Source organism: Lipotes vexillifer, unplaced genomic scaffold, assembly GCF_000442215.2.
Source record: "Lipotes vexillifer unplaced genomic scaffold, Lipotes_vexillifer_v1.1 scaffold484, whole genome shotgun sequence".
In the NCBI taxonomy this organism is placed as follows: Eukaryota; Metazoa; Chordata; class Mammalia; order Artiodactyla; family Lipotidae; genus Lipotes; species Lipotes vexillifer.
In genome coordinates, this window is record NW_006786458.1 from 2138307 (window position 1) to 2162891 (window position 24585).

The 24585-nt window shown below is 42.8% G+C and overlaps 1 protein-coding gene across 1 annotated transcript in view; it reads left to right on the forward strand.

Moving 5' to 3' along the window:
- Positions 1 to 24585, forward strand: part of DOCK5 (dedicator of cytokinesis 5) — a 214772-nt gene that overhangs the window by 166645 nt on the left and 23542 nt on the right. The window contains exons 30-41 of the mRNA XM_007458822.1: positions 633 to 711; positions 1916 to 2016; positions 3631 to 3689; positions 3996 to 4150; positions 4917 to 5002; positions 7243 to 7402; positions 8170 to 8210; positions 8830 to 8920; positions 13135 to 13254; positions 16747 to 16836; positions 18822 to 18926; positions 23929 to 24070. Of these exons, the coding sequence (XP_007458884.1) occupies positions 633 to 711; positions 1916 to 2016; positions 3631 to 3689; positions 3996 to 4150; positions 4917 to 5002; positions 7243 to 7402; positions 8170 to 8210; positions 8830 to 8920; positions 13135 to 13254; positions 16747 to 16836; positions 18822 to 18926; positions 23929 to 24070 (1229 nt within the window). The remainder of the gene's footprint in view (positions 1 to 632; positions 712 to 1915; positions 2017 to 3630; positions 3690 to 3995; positions 4151 to 4916; positions 5003 to 7242; positions 7403 to 8169; positions 8211 to 8829; positions 8921 to 13134; positions 13255 to 16746; positions 16837 to 18821; positions 18927 to 23928; positions 24071 to 24585) is intronic.

Here is a 24585-nt window from a genome sequence, read left to right on the forward strand (position 1 = left end):
GCCTCTCCTGTTGCGGAGCACAAGCTCCGGACGCGCAGGCTCAGCTGCCATGGCTCACGGGCCCAGCTGCTCCGCGGCATGTGGGATCTTCCCGGACTGGGGCATGAACCCGTGTCCCCTGCATCAGCAGACAGACTCTCAACCACCGCACCACCAGGGAAGCCCTGAGATTCAGGATTTTTAAAGAGCTAAATAAAGTAAATCATTATGATAAGCATTATTGTTAACTCTCCGTGGTCCTGATACCTGATTAGAAAAATCCTTCTCAACTATGTACAGATTAGAGAAACAGTTGCATCCGAAGTCCTAGACTTTAAAACGTAAGCATCACGATGGAGCAAAAGGAGCCTTGGTCTGAGGCTCAGGAGCCCTGGCTTATCCTCTGAGCTGTACCCTGAACTGGCTAAATTGTGATGCAGCCTTGAGCTGTGCTAGTAGTCAGTTCAAGAAACTGATCTTCAGTGACCTTCTCTGTAGAATGTGCTGTAGTTGGTCTCTAAGGACCCTGCTAGATCTAAAGGTCTTAGATTGCCAAGTCCAGGTTTGATTTGCTTTGGCTTTTAATATAGATGGAAAATGTTTCAAAGAGCATGAAGTTGCCTTCTTTATCCAGTGTGTTTTTCCTCCCCTAGGGTTTTCCTCCGTGCCATAAATCAGTTTGCTGAGGTTCTCACAAGATTCTTCATGGATCAGGCAAGCTTTGAACTTCAGGTAAGCATGCGACTCACCTAGGAGTTCCTTGAGTGCTCAGCCAAAGCAAGAGAACCGTTTGATTTTGGAAAATGTCTCCTCAGATTTTTTATCATAACACAAATACACACAAACACACCTGCTTGCAGGTAGGCACGCAGGTATTCCTCTACCTACAAACGGTTTAGTGTCCAAAGAGCAGTTTGTATAAGCACCTATTTGAAAGTCTAAAGTGGTAGCAAAACTGGTGATCACTAGCTCCATCTTCATTCATTCATTCATCCAACAAATATTAGAGAGTTATATGTACAGGGCACTATTCTAGGCCCTGGTGAAGGCGGACAAGGTCCTGCTTCCGTTACAGGGTACATTTTGTTGGTGATGTGCTTTTGCTGTGATATGGCCTGCGTTTGTATCTATGGAACTTTGGAAGTGGAGAGTCATAAGCAGAGGAGATTATATATACATATTGCATATACATATACATGTTTATGTGTGTATATACATATGTTTTTATATGTGTGTGTATATATATCAAAATGGTTATATACGTGTGTGTATTTATACACACACACACATAAGTACCTATGCCAAAATGGAATCAAGCTGTGCAGTTCTTTGGTAACCTGTTAGTCTACTTTATTTACTTTTTCTGTGATCTTTTCGATGATAATAAATATTTTCACCGTATTTTTAATGGCCGAATACAGTGCATTGTATGGCTGGACCATGGTTTATTTAACCGAATTCTTCTTATGAGCATCTAGATGGTTTCCATTTTCTGTTTTTATGTTCAGTAGCAGTGTGAGGGCCTTCCTTGTTTTAAATATTTTTTTAAATACCCGTAAATATGTTACCAGGATAAAGTCCTAAAGTATTTACTAGTCAGAAATTTGGCAGATTGTCAGGGCTTTTGATAAGTATTGCCAAACTACTTACTATAAATAGGTACACTTCTTGGCAACAATTTTCCTTTATCCCAGGAGTAAAGACAAATATAATAGTTTAGATTATTTTTAAAAGCTTGATATTAATAAAGCATTAAAACTTACAGGGATGAATAATTGCAACACAGGAGAGAAAAGGAAGTCCCGTGGATTTTATTTTGGATTTTTTTCCCATTAATTTCTGGCGAGTGCATTTGTACCATGTGGCACTGGTTTATTATGACCCATATTAATATTATTTTCTGTTTCTTTTAACCCACATCATTAATTTTGAACAGCTCTGGAACAATTACTTCCATTTGGCAGTCGCTTTTCTCACCCATGAGTCCCTTCAGCTTGAAACCTTCTCACAAGCCAAGCGCAACAAAATTGTAAAAAAGTAAGTGTCCTCTTAAACTTGCTTATGATTGGGAAGGCGATTCTTCCATTTCTATTTGGAGCAGGAGTTTTGGTATCACAGAAATTACTGTTCAGTGGCTACCTGTGTTGTTAGTGAGATAGGTCTTAAAATAATCAGTTAGTAGACCTCAAATTTCCCCAGATTCACATCTCTTCTCAGGGGCCCATTCATTTTCAAATCAACCATCACAGTCTATTATAGAATCTCTACATAAAGAGACACTGAAGCCAGCCAGTCCTCCCATCACCAGGAACAGCTGCCATCTGCTGGCAGCTTGTCCAAATGGCAGGCATAGTGCCTCTCTGTCTCATGCTTCACAGATCAGACTCCCTTGGCACCATTGGTCTACCTCCCAGTTTCAGTCACTTCAGCAGAGGAGCCAAGAGTAACACATCACCTAAAAACACCCTCCAGATTCCTGGCTCAGAATTCAAAATGGACCTGTGTGCAAGAGTGATGAGAGATTTAGGGAAGACTTTCATTGCTTTCACCTCAAGTCTGTTTCGAAGTTCATTGAGAGCCTGGGAACTCAAAGGCTGTGTAATTAAATAGAACTTGAGAAATTTATCATTTAAAAGCTGTGAATTTTAGTTCTGTTCCCCTGCTAGCATGTCTGGGACTCTAGGCAAATTATTTAGCATCCCTCTAGCTCCTCCCTAAACTACTAAGATTGATGGCTAAGTGATTGAGATTTAGTGATTGCACTTTCAAAGATAAAAGTAAAACCTGTTTTGTAGATTTCCTTGTGGGGTGGGTATCAAGAGATATTTGATTTTTAAGATGGACACCTTAATCTTATTCTTTAGAATACCGTAGATGACATAACTTCATTCAAGAATGTATTTGATTTTGGTTAAATGACCATAAGTGAAATGAGTTGACACCAAGTCTGATAAATAAAGTGGCTAGTTAGGATTAATGATTCTGGTTTTGGTCAAAGGAAAGTGTGACTGTAAGTACAATCCATGTAAAAATATATATGTATATGGGCAAAGATAAACCTTAGGAAATAAAAACATTTATATTAAGCTTATAGGAATGTGAATGAATTTTTTTTTCAAGACTTCTCTGATTCTTAGTAAAAGCATCAACAGTAGTATTAATAAGCAATAAGAATAGTTATCATTTCTTATCTATTATGTGCCAGACATGGACCACATATGCTTATATAATAATAATAAAATTAGCTTAGCCAGAGTGTTTCTCACTCTTCCCTCTTCAATAAAGTTTGTGAATCTCATTTTCTCAGTGATTTTTTGACACTTACTTTGGTCTTCCTCCTGCTGTGAAAGTCCCGCCTCCTCTATGTGGCTCAGTTCTTGGGGGCTTTTTTAGGTATCGACCACGTCTCCTTGTGGGATCTTAGTTCCCTGACCAGAGACCGAACCCTCACCCCCTGCAGTGGAAGCACAAATCTTAACCCCTGGACCACCAGGGAAGTCCCTCGACCACATCTCTTAATGTGATTTTGCCTCGAGACCTACCTTAATTGTGACCTAGAGGAACACAGGCTCTTTTACTTCCCTCATCATTGTATTATGTGTTCTCGTTTCCACTGCACATCTTTCTCCTGGTTTATGATCTCCTTCCTAGATACGGGGACATGAGAAAGGAAATCGGCTTTAGGATCCGGGACATGTGGTATAACCTGGGTGAGTGTATAACCCAAACAGGCCCACACACCACTCCTGGGCGACACGTATCCCACGATGAATTCTTTTCCATTTTAATTCCAAGAATCCTGAGATTGATTTCTCTGTGTGTCTGGAAGTGTAAGTTGACTTGTCGGTCTCTTATGACATCACATGTTATCAGAAAACAATATGTAGTCACTCACTTCTGAATTGATTTACCCACATAAACTTTTTCTTTTCTTATGGGCCCTGTGGAGGAAGATTGTAGCACTTTACTTCCGGTGAAATTATTTTTTTTCATGTCCTCACTTACTTTCATTTCAGGTCCCCACAAAATCAAATTCATCCCGTCCATGGTGGGCCCCATTCTGGAGGTCACACTGACCCCCGAAGTAGAGCTCCGGAAAGCCACCATCCCCATTTTCTTTGATATGATGCAGTGTGAGTTCAATTTCAGTGGAAATGGCAATTTCCATATGGTAAGGAGTGGTGGACCTGTCATCTTACTAATGCACGTAGAGTCAACTCTTATTTATTTTCTTTCTATATAGAGAAGCAGTAGCCTGAATAAAACAAATCAAAGGTGATCTAAAAACTTCTTTTTTTGCATTTTATTTTGTAAAGCAATTAGGCATAGGATCAGATATTCCAACCAAGGCCCTAGGAGCAGCCTTTTCTGCTGTGTGTGTTTCCTAAAGAAGCACTCTTATCTCTGGATAATGAAAATTTGACTGCATGCAGTTTAATCTTATCTCTTGCAAATATTGCAGTTGGATTGAGGGAATGGTGCAGGGGTCTTTAGCTTTGAGACCTTAGTCTGCCTGATATATTTTTTCTATGCTTCAATTTCCTTATCTATATAGTATATTAGTATTGAATGGAAGATTTTGCAGCTATGAAGCCTGCAAAAGCAATCCCATTGTCAAGACTTCGACAGGAACCAAAAATAAAATGGAAAATTAGAATCATTCAGCTATTTTTGTATGTGTAGTTGTGATTAGATAATAATGTTTGGGGTAATTTTTTCCCGTAAATATAAAGCAAAGGACAGACTAGCACAAGGCTGCTTTAGAAAGTATTGATATTAATGGATGATGTGAAGTGGGGTCTTCCTCTATGTATGTTGGAATTAGTTTACAGTTCAGTAAAGGGGTTGGGTCAAATCTAGAAAAGTTGGCTGGATGTCTTTTGTGTCCTCTTCTGAGAATGTGGCATTCTCCTGTGAAATTCTGCCTCTGCTTTCAGTTTGAGAATGAGTTGATCACAAAGCTAGACCAAGAGGTGGAAGGGGGAAGAGGAGATGAACAATACAAGGTCCTTCTGGAAAAACTGTGAGTATTTCAGAAACAAAATCTCACGTTGATTGCATCATTTAGTGATGGAGAAAAACAGGCTTCTGCTGCCCTTACAGACCAATCGAGTAGTCTCAGCATCCCTGGGGTCACCACCATGAATGGTTCTTGGGGGGTGGGGGGGGGTTCATGGAGTTTACACCATCCACTGCTGACATTTGTTTATCTGCTGTGAGTCAAATGTTCATGTTTTCCTGGCCAGCCCGGCCCTCGAGAACAGAGCAGATTGAGGAGAGAGGGAGATGGCCAGAGTAGTGGCATTTTGCCCAGTGTTTGAAATGCTGAATTTTAACAAAAGTGCTAGCACCTCTAATTATGGCTTCGAAGCAATAATTTAAAGGAGAAGGGAAAAACATTTCAAGGTCCACTTTACATTTAAGAATACCTTATGCCCTGTGAAGGATGTCTGAGAACACCCGGTACAGCTCCAGCCCTTTTCACTGCCCTCCGCACACCCCAAGCCAACACATTCATTCCCTCCCTGTGCTCACATTATCCCACTGTTCCCTTTGCCTGTCACCCTCTGTCCCTCTTACTCTCCTTTGCATGTATGGAATGACAGTATAACAAGAGTGGTTAAAAACACTTAGATGTTGGAGAGAGAGATTGTGCTTCAAATCCCTCTTTCTCCACATGCTAGGATTTTGACTTTGGACAGATGCTCTAACCTATACAACGCCTCTTTTTTTTTTGGTCATCTACAATGATAAGGTCTGTATTTTGGTGAGGATTAAATGAGATGATGCATTAACACAGTGTCTGTCACAGAGCTCATGCTGGACAAATGTTGGCTGCTCTGGTGTTCATTACTGTTATTATCTGCAGATCTTCCCAGCATCCTGGGTTGTAACTACCCTAGACTGTTCATTTCTTAGGTTCTCTGAACTTTTATGATATTGGCCAACTCTGTCACCTTTGATTGGGTACGTGCCTAAGTCTTTCTGGGATTTACCTGCTTCGTGGACATGGTGGGCACTACACTGAGCTGAGGACGGGGACACTCCCAACTCTGTTTTTCATTTTTCAAAGATTTTTTTAAGGAACCAGCACACGGGGTACTCAGAAATGGAACTGATGACTCGTCTGTATTTCAAAGAACTAGAAATCCGTCTTATTTTGTTTGAAATGGATGATAAGATCGTTTGTTGATCTTTTCATCCTATATCCATTTGGTCTGCCTGTTTGAGATTCAGACCTTTCAATTTATCACTTCTGCAGTTCTGATCTCATACGGGAATTAAGTGCAGGTGTTACACACACATACAAACACACACATTTACAAGTGATAATAAAACTACACTTTAAAAAAAAAATCCTACAGTTGACTTTTCACATACAGATCTAATTTTTCCTTCATTGTTCTTGGATCACGAATGCAGAAAAATATGACTGCACAAATTTCCAGTGCTCAAGAATAATTCTAGAGTCTGGACTAATGCTTTGAACCCATTTTTTCTCCTATTCCCAGAGTTTTCTTCTAATTGTCTAATCTGAGAAGCTCCTATAGAAGCTTTGCTCTATTTGGGTCCTGAGGGAGAGGATTTAGACCAAAAGTTTAATCTCCATCTACCTGTTTACAACTGTGCACTTTTTCCTGAAAATAACATTTTTTTAAACATCTTTATTGGAGTATAACTGCTTTACAGTGGTGTGTTAGTTTCTGCTTTATAACAAAGTGGATCAGCTATACATATACATATATCCCCATATCTCCTCTCTCTGCGTCTCCCACTTTTATCCAAAGAGCCACACGTCTAGCAGTGTAGTAGGTTCCTAGGTTCCTCTAGGCTGGGCATCAGTCCAAGATTCTCCAGAGTTCCCTCAGGATGCCCTGAAGTGCTAGGCCTTAGGGAGAATAAAGGCAGAGAAAAGATGGTCCTTTCAAATAAGTAGAGAGATCAGACAGCACACACAAAGCTTTTGGGCAAAGGTTCTCATTTCTGTGGTATTGACAGAAGACAAAAACAAATACAAATAGAAATTCAAAGAAGGGCATAGTGGGCTGGGATCCTCAGTGATGATAGGGCTTGAGCTACAGACCTAAAGAAAACGTAGAACTTGAGTAACAGGAGCCAGGCTAGCATAGACTGGAGTCTACAAGGAAGGTGTATATGTCCTAGTCTGGCGCCACCTGCTGCCAGGACCATGGACAGCGCTCGTAGGCGGTGCTGGAGTCACCGTGTGGGACATGGTTATTTGTCTCTATCTCTGCCCCACAGGCTTCTAGAACATTGCCGGAAACATAAATACCTCTCCAGCTCCGGAGAAGTATTCGCGCTCCTGGTCAGCAGCCTCTTAGAGAATCTCTTGGACTACAGAACCATTATCATGCACGACGAGAGCAAGGAAAACCGCATGAGCTGTACCGTTAACGTGCTGGTACGTGCCACGCCCCTGGGATGGCAAGAGGGCGGTGCCCGGCCGCCCCTGCACCCCATGGCGCAGCTGTAAGTAGATCCGGCAGGCACAAAGGTCCCCTGGGACCACCTTTCCAGAGTCCGTGTGCTGCTGAGTCTAATTGGAATGGCCAACTCAACTTTGAACTCACAGATGCCAGTTGCCTCAGACCTTGAGGATAAATGTGGAAACAGGGATGGAAAGTGCAACATAAGCTCTTGACTCAACTCTCTTACTGAAAGCCATCCTCAGCCTTTTTCTCTGTCTTGTTTCTGTGTGGTCGTTTTATTGTTGGGATTATTCCACACAGACGAAAATGCATTAAAAACAATATACCATGAGTAGAGAATTAGTCCATGAAATCCTCTAGGTGGTAGAACCCTGTGGTCTTGCCTTTCCTTAGACAGTTGTAACTGGGAACACAGACCTCAGAGGTTCTTTCTATAAATCAAGAACCTACCACCTTTGATTCCCTGAGAAAACAGAATATCAGGTGACTTGGGTATGACCCAGCTGTCTATTCACCTAGAAGGTTCCCTCTCATTTCCCAGAAGCATGGTCCTAAAAGAATTCAACTTTTCTGCTTTATAAATTGTCACTTCCTTATTTTGTTGGGGGTATTTGTTAAAGGGAAAGAAACAAGTCTTTGGAAAAGTGACACTTGAAAAGTGCAAGTAGTGGTTTGTCCATTTTTGTGGCAAGCTCATCAATAATGGCTTTGTGTTGGTATTTCGTGACTTTTTTTGTAGAATTTTTACAAAGAAAAGAAGAGAGAGGACATCTACATAAGGTAAGCTGAAAGAAATTTCTGCTTTTGCTGTTTATGTCAGGGCTTTATGATTTACTTCTCCGATAAATGAAAACAGTAAGCCCCAACACCGTGCTTGCTGCTTCGAGAGACACCAGAAAGTATGTGATATGCTCCCTTCTTCCTAAAAGGGTAAACGCTTTAGACAGATACACAAGTAAGTACAATACAAGGAAGTGTAGAGGGAGGATCATGTCGGGATTCCGGTAAAGGATAGAGGGCTGTGGCCAGGTAACCAGGGAAAGCACAGGAAAGACGTGAAATTCACCCTCTGTCAAGGAGTGTTAGCCCAACGTGCAGGAAGCCCTGAACGTGAAACCAACTTGGATGTAAGCTCTGTGCATTTTCCTGGGGAAACATTCCTTAGCTCTCATGAGCTTCCCAAAGGGGTCTGTGACGTTAAAAAAATTTTTGAAGCATCACTGCCTTAAACGAAGAGCACAGAGTAGCACAGGTAGAGTAGGAAAGACACACAGGCAGGAAGCAGCACAAAGACTTAAGGAACAAGAAGTAACTATTCCTGCCGCCTGGCTGTGGCATGAGCCAAATGTCCCATCAACTCCCTGGCAGCAGAATGCCTCCTTTCTCCCATTCTGACCAGATACTTGTACAAGCTGCGGGATTTGCACCGGGACTGTGAGAACTACACCGAAGCTGCCTACACACTCCTCCTACATGCTGAGCTCCTGCAGGTAAGTGGATCAGGTACGCGGTATGTCAGCCGTCCAGCCCTTTGGGACCGCATCCTGTATGATTTTGATGGGAAAGTTCCCTACTCAAGGAGGACCCTTTTATCCAAGAATGTTTTTATACCTTCTAAATAGGCACAGCTAGTTTTTAGACCAAGGTTGGGGAAATTTCCATTATTATTTATTTATTTACTTACTTTTAAATTTATTGTGTTAATTTCTGCTGCACAGCAAAGTGATTCAGCTGTACATATATACACATTCTTTTTCATATTTTCCATTATGGTTTGCCACAGGATATTAAACGTAGCTCCCTGCGCTCTACAGTAGGACCTTGTTGTTTATCCATTCTAATCCCAAAGTCCCAATCCATCCATCCCCCGCTCCCTCTTCCCATGGGCAACCACAAGTTTGTTCTCTCTGTGTGAGTCTGTTTCTGTTTTGTAGATATGTTCATTTGTGTCGTATTTTAGATTCTACATGTAAGTGATGTCATATGGTGTTTGTCTTTCTCTTCCTGTCTTCACTTAGTATGATCACCTCTGGGTCCATCCATGTTGCTGCAAATGGCATTATTTCACTCTTTTTTATGGCTGAGTAATATTCCACTATATATGTACCACATCTTCTTTATTCACTCATCTGTCAATGGACATTTAGGTTGTTTCCATGTCTTGGCTATTGTAAATAGTGCTGCTTTGAACATATGGGTGCATATCATTTATTTAAAAATCCTGAGGAAGCAGAGCACAACTTACAGGCTGCTAATACTGACACTCTAATTGAAAAAACAGGGACTTCCCTGCTGGTGCAGTGGTTTAGAATGCACCAGCGCAGGGGACACGGGTTCGAGCCCTGGTCAAGGAATATCCCACATGCCGTGGAGCATCTAAGCCCGTGCGCCACAACTACTGAGCCCTGCGCTCTAGAGCCCGTGATCCACGACTACTGAACTTGCATGCTGCAACTACTGAAGCCCACGAGTGAGCCTAGAGCACGTACTCTGCAACAAGAGAAGCCACCGCACTGAGAAGCCTGCGTACCTCAACGAAGAGTAGCCCCCGCTCGCCACAACTAGAGAAAGCCCGTGCAGAAATGAAGACCGAATGCAGCCGTTATTAATTAAGTTAAATAATTAAATATTAATTCAATTAATTAAAATTAAATTTATTTATTTATTTAAAAAAAGAAAAAACAAAACACACGTCAGTCAATATGTGTAAAACTGTAGAGAAGTGAGCTGTAAGTCAATATAGAACTCTAGAAGTACTATCCTATTGATACTGTGTCTCACGGAGGAAATTCTGTTGTGCCAGGATATAAATACAGCTCTACATCATCAACCCCTAATAATTATTTCCAGCTCTGATGACTCCTCCAACTCACTGTTCTGCCAACGTCAATCTCTGAATGACTAACAGACAACTCAAACTTAGCGTGACAGTAACAGAAGCTGTTCCCTCCACTGTCCTCCTGGGTCCATCCCTTCCTCTCCTTTCTCCCCATTTCACTGAAGGGCACTGACATTCTAATAAAAGATACTGTTCGTCATCATCTTTTACTCACCCCTCCCACATTCTGCACAAACAAGAATCGTGGACCCTCTGTCCAAAACCCTCCCTCACCCCATCCACTTTTCTTTCTTTCTTTTTTTTAATTGAGAAAGTTTGTGCTATAACGTTAGATCTCCAGGGCTTATTTATTTATTTATTTATTTTAAAAACGGATTTATTTATTTATTTATTTTTGGCTGCATTGGGTCTTCGTTGCTGCACGCGGGCTTTCTCTAGTTGTGGTGAGCGGGGCCTTCTCCTGTTGCGGAGCACAGGCTCTAGGTGCGCGGGCTTCAGTAGCTGTGGCACGCAAGCTCAGTAGTTGTGGCTCGTGGGCTCTAGAGTGCAGGCTCAGTAGTTGTGGCTCACAGGCTTAGTTGCTCCGCGGCATGTGGGATCTTCCCGGACCAGGGCTTGAACCCGTATGCCCTGAATTGACAGGCAGATTCTTAACCACTGCACCACCAGGGAAGTCCTCCAGGGCTTATTTATCTACTAGTTTCAAGTTTATACCCTTAAACAATCTTCCTCCTATTCCCCCACCCTGCAGCCCCTGGTAACCACCCTTCTACTCTCTGTTTTTACAAGCCCTTATTTTTCAGCTGCCACATATAAGTGAGATCGTACAGTGTTTGTCTTTCTCTTCTAACTTACTTCACTTTGAATAATGCCCTTAAGGTCCATCTGTGGTGTTGCAGATGGCAGGATTTCTTTCTTTCTCATGGCTGAATAATATTCCATTGTATGTATATGCCACTTTTTTTTTTTTTTTTTTTTTTTTTTGCGGTATGCGGGCCTCTCACTGTTGTGGCCTCTCCCGTTGCGGAGCACAGGCTCCAGACGCGCAGGCTCAGCGGCCATGGCTCACGGGCCCAGCCGCTCTGCGGCATGTGGGATCTTCCCGGACCGGGGCACGAACCCGTGTCCCCTGCATCGGCAGGCGGACTCTCAACCACTGCGCCACCAGGGAAGCCCTATACCACATTTTTATTCATTCATCCATTGATGGACGCTTAGGTTGTATCTTGGCTAGTGTGAATAATACTGCAGTGAACACGGGGGTGCAGATGTCTCTTTGATAGCCTCACCATATCCGCTTTTCTTTATCTCCATTGCTACTATCTTGGTCCAAGTTATCGTTTTTAGCCTCCCACTACATCTCCCTGCCTCCATTCTTGTCCCTAGCAATTCATTTTCTTGTATAATTTCAATTTTATTTTATACCTAAATAATACACGTATATTGTTCTAAAGTTTTGGAATTAAAAACTGGAGTCCTCTGCTTCACCACTTGCCCTAAGGCAGCCATTCACAGTTCATACTCAAGATTGGGGCACCAGAAAGCTTATTGTATGTGGGTTAGGGGGGAAGGCTTGTTGACTGTGGGATGATCCGAAAGAAACCACAGTGTCAGTGACTGTAGGTCTTTTCGTTTGTGCTGCTCAGAAAATTCAGCTCTCCTATCCTGGCATAAGGTATGAGGTGTGGACGCCACTTTTTCCCCATAGAGCTACTCAGTAGGGATGCTGCTTATTAAGTAGAGTCCACATTTTCATCATTTCCACATTTTCATCATTGGTATGAGATCCCATCTTGATCATGTACTAAATCACTGTATGGAGGGTTGGGGGGAACCTCTTTCTAGATTTTACGTATTCTGCATGGGTCTCTGTCAATTCATGCACCAGGACCACACTGTTTCAGTTATCAGTATGTTTTATGATCTAGTAGTTTCTTTTCACTCTTCTTTTTCAGAGTTTTCCACCTTATTCCTTTTTGTTTATTTTTTCATGACTTTGGAATCATGAAATTTGAAAATTAATTTAGGGGAGAATTTCCATGTTTATAAAATAGCATTTTCTTATCCAAAAGCATGGTATGACTTTCCATTTGTTCAAGTCTGCTTTTGTGCCCTCCTGTGGTGTATTAACATTTTCTGTGTAGACGTCTTGAATATTCCTTGTTATGTTGATCCCTAGATATCTTTTCTTTTTAATTTAATTATGGTTAAATACATATAAAATTAAATTTACCATCCTAGGCATTTGTAAGTGTATAATTTAGTGGCCTTAAGTATATTCACATTGCTGTGCCTCAGTATCTGATCATTTTGGGTTTCTTCTTGTAGGGGTCATTTCTTCTGTTATCTTCAGCACGGTTATTATTTATATGAAATCTGTCTCTAATTTATTTCCAAATATGTTCATTTTGACCCCACTACTTAATTCTCTCATTATTTGTGGTAGGTTTTCAGTTGGCACCCTTTGTGAGTGGATTGATTATGAAGAATACAGTCATTGCTTTCACATGATAGTTTTACCCCTTTTTTTTGCATTTTTATACTTCTGATTTCTCTCTTTTATCTGTACTGAGTGGTAACCAGTACAACCACAGTCATGATGGTTGGCAGCCTCACCTCATTCCTGACCTTCATGGGAATGCCTTGAGTGTCCATCTGGCATGCACTTGTTTTGAAGCTGGCATGTATATGTGTACACGTGTGCAATTTTTGTGTTTAATAAATTGTCAAAAATATATGATTGAGTCAAAGATATATACAAATATTTCTGTGAATTTTTACAGCTGAATATTTGTTACATTCATCTCCTTTAAATGAATTGATGTGTTGCATCAATCTCTTGTGTTGCTTTTCTGTGTTTTTCAGTGGTCTGACAAACCCTGTGTACCCCATTTGCTTCAGAGGGACACTTACTATGTGTATACCCAGCAAGAGCTTAAAGAGAAGCTGTATCAAGAAATCATATCGTATTTTGACAAAGGCAAGGTGAGTGTTGGGTGGTTTGTTTTTGTGTGAAAGCAAAGGAGGAAATGACCGCAATACTTACACACCTGCAGTTCTGATCCTCACCAGCCAGAGTTAGCACAGAGACCCCTACAAGACAGCCCAAACTTCAGACACCAGCTGCAAGTTCAGGGGTCCCCAGGCCACCCACATTTCTGACCAATTGACTATAAATTTGGGTAGGGAGTGCCTATGGTTCCCCCCCTCAGGTTGGATACTATACTAGAACAACCAGCAAAACTTGGTAAGATGCTGTTCTGAATGATTACAGTTTTATCATAAAGGATACAAGTCAGAACCAGCCAGATGAAGAAATACACAGGGCAAGGTCTAGGAGGGTCCCAGGTGCATGGCTTCTGTGTCCTCTCCGTGTGGATTCAGACACATCACACACTCCTGGCGAACTGATGTGTTCACCAACGAGGAAGCTCATTTGAGCTCTGTGTGCAGGATTTTTAATTTTTTTTTTTTTTTTTTTTTTTTTTTTTGCCGCCCCACACGGCATGCGGGATCTTAGTTCCCCTACCAGGGATCGAACCCACGCCCCTTGCAGTGGAAGCGTGGAGTCTTAACCAGTGGACCGCCAGAGAAGTTCTGTGTGCCGGGTTTTTATTGGGGTGTCGTTGTATTGGCTCGACTGATTGAATCATAAACCACATGAATAAACTCCATCTCCAGCCCCCATCTCCTCCCTGGAGGTCTGGCTGATGCTGTATAGCTCAAGGCTCCAACCCTCTAATCAAATGGCTGGTGGTTCTGGCAGAGGCGAGCCCCCATTCTAAGACTGTCCTGCCCACCATGAGTCACCTTGTTAGTATCAACTCCCCGTGTGGTCTGAGAGGTCCACCATGAATAACAGTGACACTCCTGTCACACTGGGGAAATTCCAAGAGTTTAGAAGCTGCCTCCCAGGAGCTCAGAACAAAGACCAGACAAGTTGCTTATTATGCAACAGTGACTCATAACTTACGCTTTACTATTCCCATGTGTATCTTTGAATTCTGATATTTTTAATGGGAGAGAAAATGAATAGATTAATTAAGGTAAGAAAAGCAATAAATAGAGATCAGTTATCTTGAGGACACATAACCCAAGGGAGAATACAGTGGGCAGCCCAGGGCCTCACTCTCTGTAACCTTAATTGTACCTTTTAAAATTTGCTAAGGGCCAGGAGCTAGTATAATCCTTTTCAGTGCATTCTTTAGAGGTTGTTAGCTAACACCTGGGGCACATCCCATCCCCAGGTTGCTGCCTGCCTGACACCTTAGGCTGTACGTAACAAGCAACTTAAATGCTTATGAGAAAGAGAGAGTAAAATAAACATATAAACTGGGCCACCAAGTCATGGAATCTGTGATTAGCTGCAGAAAGCATGTCCAGCTGGAAGACTTTTAAATTTAAAATTGAAAAAAAGCATAGAAAGGGTAGGGGAGAAAAAAAGTGTGTGCTATTGAAACAAAACAGATTCCAGATTTGACTTTTTTCAAGGGCCTGCCACTTCCAGCCACCACTCCTGTTTTACCAGTGGAACCTGTTGATTAAATAAATAATCATCATGATAAAATAGCTACCATCGATTTAGTGCAAGTTACTGTTTTGGGTGATTTTCAAGCTGCTTTTCTAATTTAATTCTCCCTATAACCCTGTAAGGTAGATATTATCTCTATTTTACTGAGGAAGAATTTGAGGCCCAGAGAGCAAATATATTTGCTCAGACTTTTTAGCCTCTGCATCCCTTTACCCTCTTAAAAATCACTGAGGACCCCCCAAGAGCTTTTGTTCACATGGATTATGTCTACTGATGGCTGTTAATTTCTAGTCTTAGAAATTAAAACAAAAATTTTAAATATTTACTTGTTCTTTTAACAATAACAAACTTATTACCTGTTAATATAAATCATATCTATTTATGAACAATGACCATATTTTCCAAAAAGTGAGCAATACGAGTGGTATTGTTTGACATTTTTGCAAATCTCTTTATCATCTGGCTCCATAGAAACAGCAGGATTCGAATATCCACTTCTGCATCCAATGTGTTGTGACATTACACATCCTATAGCCCCTGGGAAACTCCACTGTAGACTCATGAGAGAATGAGCATTGCAAAAAGGCAAATAATATTAGTATTCTTAAGAAGATGGTTTTGACCTCATGGACCCCTCGAAAGGGTCCTGGGGACTCCCAGAGACCAGGGACCACACTTTGAGAACCTCTGTGCTAGGCTGTTTTCCTGTCTCTTCCATTGAGTTAACATTTGGTGAATGAGGAGTGAACTGGGCCCCATGGTGCTGTTGACTGGCCTCCTGCACCAGGCCCAGCTGAGGCCCATGTGGCACATTTCAAAGAGTTTTCCATGATCCAGGCCCAGAAATTTCAGAAGGGACGAATTTGGCAAATGATATTGGAAGATTTAATTTTTTTTTTTTTTTTTTTTTGCGGTACGCGGGTCTCTCACTGTTGTGGCCTCTCCCGTTGCGGAGCACAGGCTCCGGATGCGCAGGCTCAGCGGCCATGGCTCACGGGCCCAGCCACTCCGCGGCATGTGGGATCTTCCCGGACCGGGGCACTAACCCGCGTCCCCTGCATCGGCAGGCGGACTCCCAACCACTGTGCCACCAGGGAACCCCCTAGAAGATTTAATTTTAGAATGTTTTTACAACTGTATGTGAACTGTACACACGTTCCTTCGGCAGCCAGAAACATAGCACGTGGTTAACAAGACTGAAGTAGGAAATTTCCAGATGTTGCGTTATTAACAGTATCCAGCTAAGGGACATTTTATGAAATACCAAAATGAACAGAGTTTCATCAGTCTGGGATGCTGGCCTCAGATGCCAGATATGTGCCTTCGGCTGTAATTTACATGTTCATAAATGCTGTAAGGCATTTCCTGAAGCTCTCTTTGGCTATGTAGATAGTTTAGTTAGAAATAGGAAATCAGTGCCCTAACTTGGAGAAATAGTTTCCCAAATTCCACACAACAGCACCATCAGACTTTCTTTCATACCTCCACTCCTCCCACACAACCTGACTCAGAAGGAACACACACACACACACACGTCTCAAAACCAGAACAAGAGCCCACACCAACTTCCTTTCCCCTCCAGCAAGACTTTCATGCTCTCAAAGACTAGGTCTTTGGAACTGGTCCCCCTCCACTTGCAATGGTCTTTAGTTCATTGCCCTTTAAACTCAGCATTGCTTTGTTTGAGGACACATGGTGTTCTTCATGTTCTTACAAACAGAATTAACAGAAAATGCCCCCTGGCAAAGCGGCTAAGGTACAGTAGATTTTTGATGTCAGAAAACAGGGTTAGTTGATCCAAGCGGTGAGGAACGTTGGGAGTGTCCGCGGAAACTCAACCCACCTGACTCCCTAGTCATTGCCCAGTGACTCTCCAGTGGCTTTTTTCAGCTGGATCAATGACTGCTTTGTTCTCCCCTGGTAACCCTCCTTTGCTTTTTCTGAAGATGTGGGAGAAGGCAATCAAGCTGAGCAAAGAGTTGGCTGAGAATTATGAGAGCAAAGTATTCGACTACGAGGGCCTGGGTGATCTCCTGGTGAGTCTGGGTTAGAAGACGTCAAACCTCTGGCAGGGGTGCTATTCATAGTGTTTGTGAAAATGGTTTTGTAAGTTTAAAAAGATAATTGATGTTCTTTACAATGGAAGAGTACACCTTGCTTAGAATAAAAATGAAGAGAAATGAGGTCTAAAAGCTGTTACCGCTATTTGTCCAGATTATATTTGATAGGGGGCTCAGGATCCCCATCTACAGCCCTCTCTCCTCTGTGCCTTTTGCTCCTCTGTGGACCCTCCGTATCCCAGGCCCGGCACCCCTGTCCCCTCTCACTCACTCTGCCTTCCAGGAAGCCTTTCCACGTTTCAGATGTTTTCTGACATCTGTTCGTCAGAATTACTTGTCCTGTGGTCCACATCCTCAGGGCTCTGCTGAATGAATGAACTGCTCATCTTTGAGATCTGTTTTTTATCTTTATTTTCCAATTTTAAATCTCTTTTTTTTTGTTTAAAAAAATTTTTGCTTTTAGTTTGTTTTTTTGTTTGTTTTCTATTGTTTCTTATTGTTTTTTATCTTGATTCTCCAGTTTTGCCTTCCTCCTGCTCCGAATGTCCCTGGACGTCTCTGCTCTTACAGTCATCCTGTCCTTGTGTATTACACCTGGCTGTTGGCACAGGTCACCTATTTCAAAACAGTAAAGCGAAACAAAAATAACCTTTTCCATGCCCAGTGAGGGGGGCCAACACAATATTACATCGGGTCATTTTCAGTGGAGGAGTCACAAAAGGTCAGGTCACCCATTGTCATGTAATAATTGGAGGAGATAGTTGTCAAGATCACTTTGAAAAGAATTTGCCCCTGTGTGGTACCAGCTCCTGCCATCATGCAAAAAGTCACAGATGAATTTCACAAACTAAATTGAGCTGAGGCATGAGCAATGTAACAAGTTACCTCTCTAAGAAAACATTGTGTTAGAAACCTTCACTGAGGTAGTGTAGTAATCACCTTGGCGCTAACCATTGTGGGAGGGACAGCTATCAAAAGCCCCCCAGGCCTGGCTACCTATTTTGCTTCCTTTAAGGCTGACGCTCTACGCCCTGGTTGGGAAACCGCTCCCCACAGGAAGCATTAAAGATAGGGGTGGTACCAGTATATACAATGGAATATTAGCCATAAAGAGGAATGAAATTGGGTCATTTGTAGAGACGTGGATGGATCTAGAGACTGTCATACAAGAGTGAAGTAAGTCAGAAAGAGGAAAACAAATATCGTATATTAACGCATACATGTGGAACCTAGAAAATGGGTACAGATGATCCAGTTTGCAAGCCAGAAATAGAGATACAGATGTAGACAACAAACATATGGACACTAAGGGGGGAAAGTGGCGGGGGGTGGTGGTGGTGGGATGAATTGGGAGATTGGGATTGACATGTGTACACTAATATGTATCAAATGGATGACTAATAAGAACCTGCTGTATAAAAATAAATAAAATAAAAATTCAATTACAAAAAAAATAATAATAATAAGGGTGGTACCAGATTTGAAAAATAGAGCACCACCACCACCTTCTGGGCACCTGTAGCTGAACCGAGGCCTTGAATCAAAACCACCTGCATGAACTGGAAAGTTCTCTCTTTCTTTCCTCATATGTCTCTGTTCCAGTGCAGCCACCCACCTGAATCTCAGAAAGTGCTTCTTAACCTTTTAGGGGTCCTGAATGTGCTTCAAGAAACTGGTGAAAGCTAAACCGTCCCTCCCTCCAGAGGTGAATGCACACACATCTGTCCTTCTACACATAACTGCAAGGATTCCCAGACCCTCCCGGGCCCATTCGAAGACGCAGGTCCAAAACCGCCGATCCAGGGAAAGGATAATTCTTTGGCCCAAAAGATATTTTACAAAGACCTTTCATTTCTCTCTGTTACATGGGAAACAACAAAGCAAATAGTCTGAGTTTTGTTTTTTTCTTTCCAGCGGTGCCCTTGTAACCTCCCTATGGAATGTCTTGTTTTGTTTTCCAGAAAAAAAGAGCCTCATTTTATGAGAACATCATTAAGGCAATGAGGCCTCAGCCTGAATACTTTGCTGTTGGCTACTACGGACAGGGCTTTCCTTCTTTCCTACGGGTAAGAAGCCTGAGGGTGGTCTCTCCAGCCATTAAGCCCTGCAGTCTGCAGGAGGGAAGGTCTTCATTTCTTTTCCAGATGGGTCTAGCGTGTTAGCAGCTGGAGCCCCCTGTTCTCACGGTGGGAGGTTAGGGAGGGAAACCACTTCCTGAGCCGCTGGTCTCTTCACCCCCCGGCCGCCTCTGGTATTCTGGCAGCTCTTTTGTAAAATGACTTCTCCCAGGTGGAATGAAAAAGGGAAAAACAAAACCATTCCCTCCACTGGTCTGCTGCTGAGGGTCAGCCGGTGGGGTGTGTGTGCGGGGGGAAGAGTGTGGATTGATGTATCTAATTGTTTATTTTATTTCCAGCTAGAGCTAGTTTGAAAACAAATATCCCCAGGACAAGACTGCAAAAGGCTCACAAAAATAAAAACAGTTTTGTTGGAATAATGAGAAGGACCATATCTATCTCCTTTCTCAGAATTTTTTAGAATGTAAAACTGATTTTACAATCGAAAAAGCACCCCCTGCCCAAAAAAAAGCCCTCTTATTTTCTCCCACAGAAAAGAAACCTCTATTAGTGCCGAGCTATGTTTAAATATATATTATCCATCTTCCTTCCCCTAATTAAAAAAGAAAGAAAGAAAAAAGTGGAAAGGAAAATACATTCCTTACAGCGCATAGTAAGGAAATAGTTTATTCATTCATTCAATAACTGTTTGCTTAGGGCCTACTGTGTGCCAGGCATTAGAGATACAGTGCTGATTATAATCAGATGTGGTCCTTGCTCTCATGGATTTGACAACCTGATGGGTGAGACGTTAATTAAATAATCGCACAAACAAATATGAAATCGAAACTGACCAAGACAGGAATTCTGTGCTAGATGAGTTGGTTAAGCAAGGAGTACCTACCCAAGTAAAATTAAAACCTGTGTTCACGTAAAAATTGTACGTGATTGTTTATAACATTGTTACTTATAATCACTAAAGGCTGGATACAGCTCACATCTCCCTCAGCTGGTGAAGGGATCAGCATAGGGTGGGACAGCCATGCAGTGGAAAACTACTCAGGAAGAAAAGGAATAAACTCCTGATACACGTAACCACAGGGATGAATCTCAGATGTATTGTGCTGAGTAAAAGCAGTTAGACCTTAAAGGCTACACACTCTGTGATTTTATTGATATGACATTCTGGCCAGGCCAACACTTACCATAGGGATGGAGAGCAGGTCAGTGGTTATTGGATCTGGTCATTGGAGCCGGTGGGGCGAAGGTTGGGCTACAAAGAGACGTGGGGAGATTTTAAGTGGTGAGGAAACTGTGCTATATCTTAATTGTGGTCATGGTTATGTTTGTCAAAACTTGCAGAATTTTACACTAAAAGGGGTAGATTTTTACTATGTGTCAACTATACCTGAATTTTTTAAGAATCGGGAAAGACTTCCCAGGGAACTTCTGCTTCAGCTGGGATTTGAAAGGTGAACTGGGAGTCAGGAAGGTTAAGGGAATAGGAAAAGGCGCTCCAGGCAGAGGAAACAGCAGGCAAGGGCATGGCAGGGGCTGGGAGTGGAAGACGAGTGCTGTGGGAAGAGAGGGAGCTGGGGTGAGCAGGGAAGATGAGGCAGGAAGTGTGGGAGGAGCGTGTGGGGCTTTGGGGCCACGTAGCGTGTTTTGTTGGCATCCAGAGAGCAGAGGGAGCCATTGTAGATTTTTCTGTGTTGGCAAGGTCGTCTGGCTTCGGTATGGAGAATGGATGGAACGTGCGTGTAGATAAGCCCCTAGAGACCATGGCAGATGTTCTGGGAAGAGATGACAGGTTGGCCTAGGGAGGTGGCTTTAGAGAGGAAGGGAAAGATGAGTGTGATGGAGACGCAGTAACAGTATTTGATGATTGATGGGATATGGCAATGAGCAAGAGGGAGGTGGTAAGAATGATGCCTGGCTCTCTGGTCTGCATAATTGGCAGGGCAGTGGAGCCGTCCACTAAGATGGCAACACTGGGAAAGGATAGAATCATGGAGGAGAGAATGAATCCACTCATTGAGTAAATATTTCTTGAGCTCTTATCCATGTCTTATCATGAACGATAGCAAATTTAAGACCAGAACTTACTGCAGACCCATATTTATGGACCTTGCTGTAATATAGGCCTGGGGGCAGAGTCTAAAACAAACCCACATCCCTGAAATCGTAGAGCTTCTGTTCTGGCTTGGAGAGACAAATACATAAATAAATACTAAGATAAATAAGTAAAATATTGAGTGTGTCAGATGGCCTAGAACAGCGCCTCACACAGGGTAGACACTCAGCAAGTATTGTAGAGAAAAAATGCGTCAGGGGAGGTGAATGGAGAGGCAGATGGTGGGGATGGAGTTGCAATTTTAGACAGCGTGAATAGGAAAGACTTCGGTAAGAAAATGACACCTGAGCAAAACCCTGAAAGACGTGAGGGAATAAGCCAGGCAGCTCTCAAGAGGGGGCCAGACAGTGAGAACAGCAGGCTCAAAAGCCATGAGGCTGGAGATGCATGAACAAAAGGGCAGGTAGAGAATGGGCTCAGAGAGCTATGGATACCAGATTGCAGAGGGCCTTTGGGATCTTTATAGGTTGTTTGGTTTTAGACATACTCAGTGTGAGGTAGATTTGGAACATCCAAAGAATGTGAGTCAAACATTTGCTCTATGGGTCTGGAACGCAAAGGAAAGTTCTAGGCCGGAGATAAAAGTTGGGTTATTTACGTGTCGTTAACACTGGTTGTAGATAAGGTGGCCAAGGGAGACTGGAGTAATAAGAGTAGAGGGTCTGCTGTAGGTTCTGGTCTTAAGTTTGCTATCGTTCATGATAAGATATTGACAGCTACCACACTTGTTACATATGATTATTGTGTCACATGGAATAATGGTTATGAACTGGAGGACAGCAGTGGTTCAGTGAGAACAAGAAGTCTAGACTTTCAAGTTGAAAAATTGGGGTCTAAATCATCTGCTGAGTGACTGTGATTTTGGCTAAATCACATGACCACCAAGTCTTGGTTTTCTGACCTTGAAGTTAGGGAAATAAGGCCCACATTGCAGGGCTGGTTTGAGAATGAAATGAATAGCAGACGGGGGTGCTTTATAAACTGTACAGGCGTCTGTAGGTGTTACATGTTGTCAGCGTGTACTGAAAAGTAGAGAATCCACATGAATTATGTAACCTAAATGCCCTCGCATGTTACGGACTATTTCCCCAAACTCAGTAAGTATAAAATTATGTCCTCTCCCCTGACCCCAAGCAGGCCTCCGTCGCTTCTGTTTTTGTCAGTGGCATCACTGTTCTTCCTGGTCCAAGGCCGTTAACTTAGAATCCTCACCGACTCTCCCATCCCTTTGCTCTTTACTAAACACCAAAGACTCAAACAGCAGTCCCTGTAGCTTGTCCTTCCCCCACAGGGTTTTGCCAAGGATCCCTACAGTTGGATAGATGAGGTTGACTACGCTTGCTCCTTCGTCACATTGCTCCCTCCTTCTAGAACCTCCAGTGAATTTCCAGGCCTTTGGACCATTGACCTGCCTTTCCAGGCCTTTCAGATTCCGGCTCGTCCAAGCATGTTTCTTCTACCTACGCTCCATACTTTCTGTCTTGGGCCTTATTATTCTTCTTTTCACTTCCGTGCCTGGCTGTTCTCTCCTCTCCTGACCCTGTCCATCCATCTGCATCCAATCAAGTCTCGTGTCCTCCTGGAAACCCTTTCCTTCAGGTTGAGCTGCTTTGTACTGACCTTCTGCTTGTCTGGTTCCTTCCACAGTTATGGTGCACACCATACACTTAGCGTTTTCTTATACTCCGACCCCTTAACCCGCCACAGTTTTGCCTGAATGATGAAATTGCATAATGCATGCGTCAGCCACCTAAATCTTTCCCGGCTTGGAAACATTTTCTCATCAATTCCAAAAGATCTGACAATTTTCACTGCCCTCCGTGTTGAGCGTAGAAGGTATATTGCCTTCAAGGTACTTAAATTATCTAAATTATCTTACTTACTTATTTGTTTACTTGTTTTCTATTTCTCTCCACCAGAGCAGAGTTACTGTTCTGTCCCTAGCGTCTGGCATATCTCATTTGCTCGATACATATTGGTTGTGTGAATGGACAAGTGATTTTTAAAAATATTTTACAGGACAATATGGGCCCAGATTTTAGTTTAAAAAGGATCAGGTGTGGGCTTTAAATACTAAGTACTCATCTGAGTGACCATCAGAGGAGCAGGAACCTTCAAAACATGGTGACATTTGAACTTGCAACAGCTGTGAGGTGTTCTTCCATGCCTGGGGCCTAGAAAATTTCTTTTTCAAAACATCCAATTTTACTAATTTTATTAAAGAGAAAAAGCTGCAGTTTGGAATGGAGAGAATAGTATTGAGGGCAGTTATTTTCTATGAGACTTCAATGTGGCCATCCACGGTGATCTCGACGATTGGCTTGGGACAGCTGTAGATTAATCCTGTTCTCCGTTCCTGTCTCACCTGTTGTGTTGATTCGCTTGGTACTTTCGAGTTCTCTAGGCAGTGCCGCTCAAAGCGCTGGTTCCCTAACTGTTTTTGGATCATGATGAGAAAGGAACTTGCACCTCAAAGTAAATGAATGTACTTCCTTCACTGAGAATTTCTTGCCATGAAAAGTATCGGCTAAACTAAACAGCATGCCCGATAACATCCCGGATTTCCATTAGGATGCAAACTCCTTATCTCCTTGTGGATCAATGTAGGCTGTTTGCACACCAGTTGTCATCCTTGGGCCATACTCTGAGAAACACTGCTTGAAGCATTTTCATGCCTGTGACTTAACTCCCCAGATAAACTGTGAGCTTCTTTCGGATATGATGGTTACTGTGGGGCACATGGCAGGTGCTCAATGAGGACATGGTGGGGGTATTGCACTTGGTCTGGGGAGGACAGCAGCTTCCTCGGGACCAGGCTCCCCAGTTGCCCCTTCACACTTCATATCTAATTCTTTCCCTTGCTCTCCTGACCTGCAGAACAAGATCTTCATCTACCGGGGGAAGGAGTACGAGAGGCGAGAAGACTTCAGCCTGCGGCTGCTGACCCAGTTTCCCAACGCCGAGAAGATGGCCAGCACCACGCCCCCAGGAGACGACATCAAGTCCTCCCCCAAGCAGCGTATCCTCATCCTGGGGTCACGGCTCAGGGGCTCTTGAACCTGCAGCAGCCCCAGCCCAGCCAGAGAAGCTGAGGGTGCCATCCCATCCCTGCGTGCCGTTAAGTCCTGGCCTCAGACTCATTTAACCATCCTGACTCAGTGTCCAATTCTGTGTAAAAGCTTTGGGAACCTAATGTCCTTAGCTCAGGGCTATGACGTAACTAAAGGAGAGAGATGAGAAGCAAATGTTGAATATGAAGGGATGTGTGTTATAGCCACAAGCAGAAGCCTGAGGCGAATAGACTTCCTGTTCTGAATTCTGGATCCTGGATAAAGATGTGTAGCTCTTTTCTGGTAACATATAATGTCATCGAAAAGCCAATCGCATGGTTTTTTAAAAATAAAGATGTTATAAAAGTAAACAGTATTCTAAAAGAGGTTGGTAAGACAGAGCTGATGTGGCATGGTAGATAAATAAGAAAAAGGGCTCCGGAGCACATTGCCTGGGTTCGAGTCCCAGTGCTGTCACTTACTG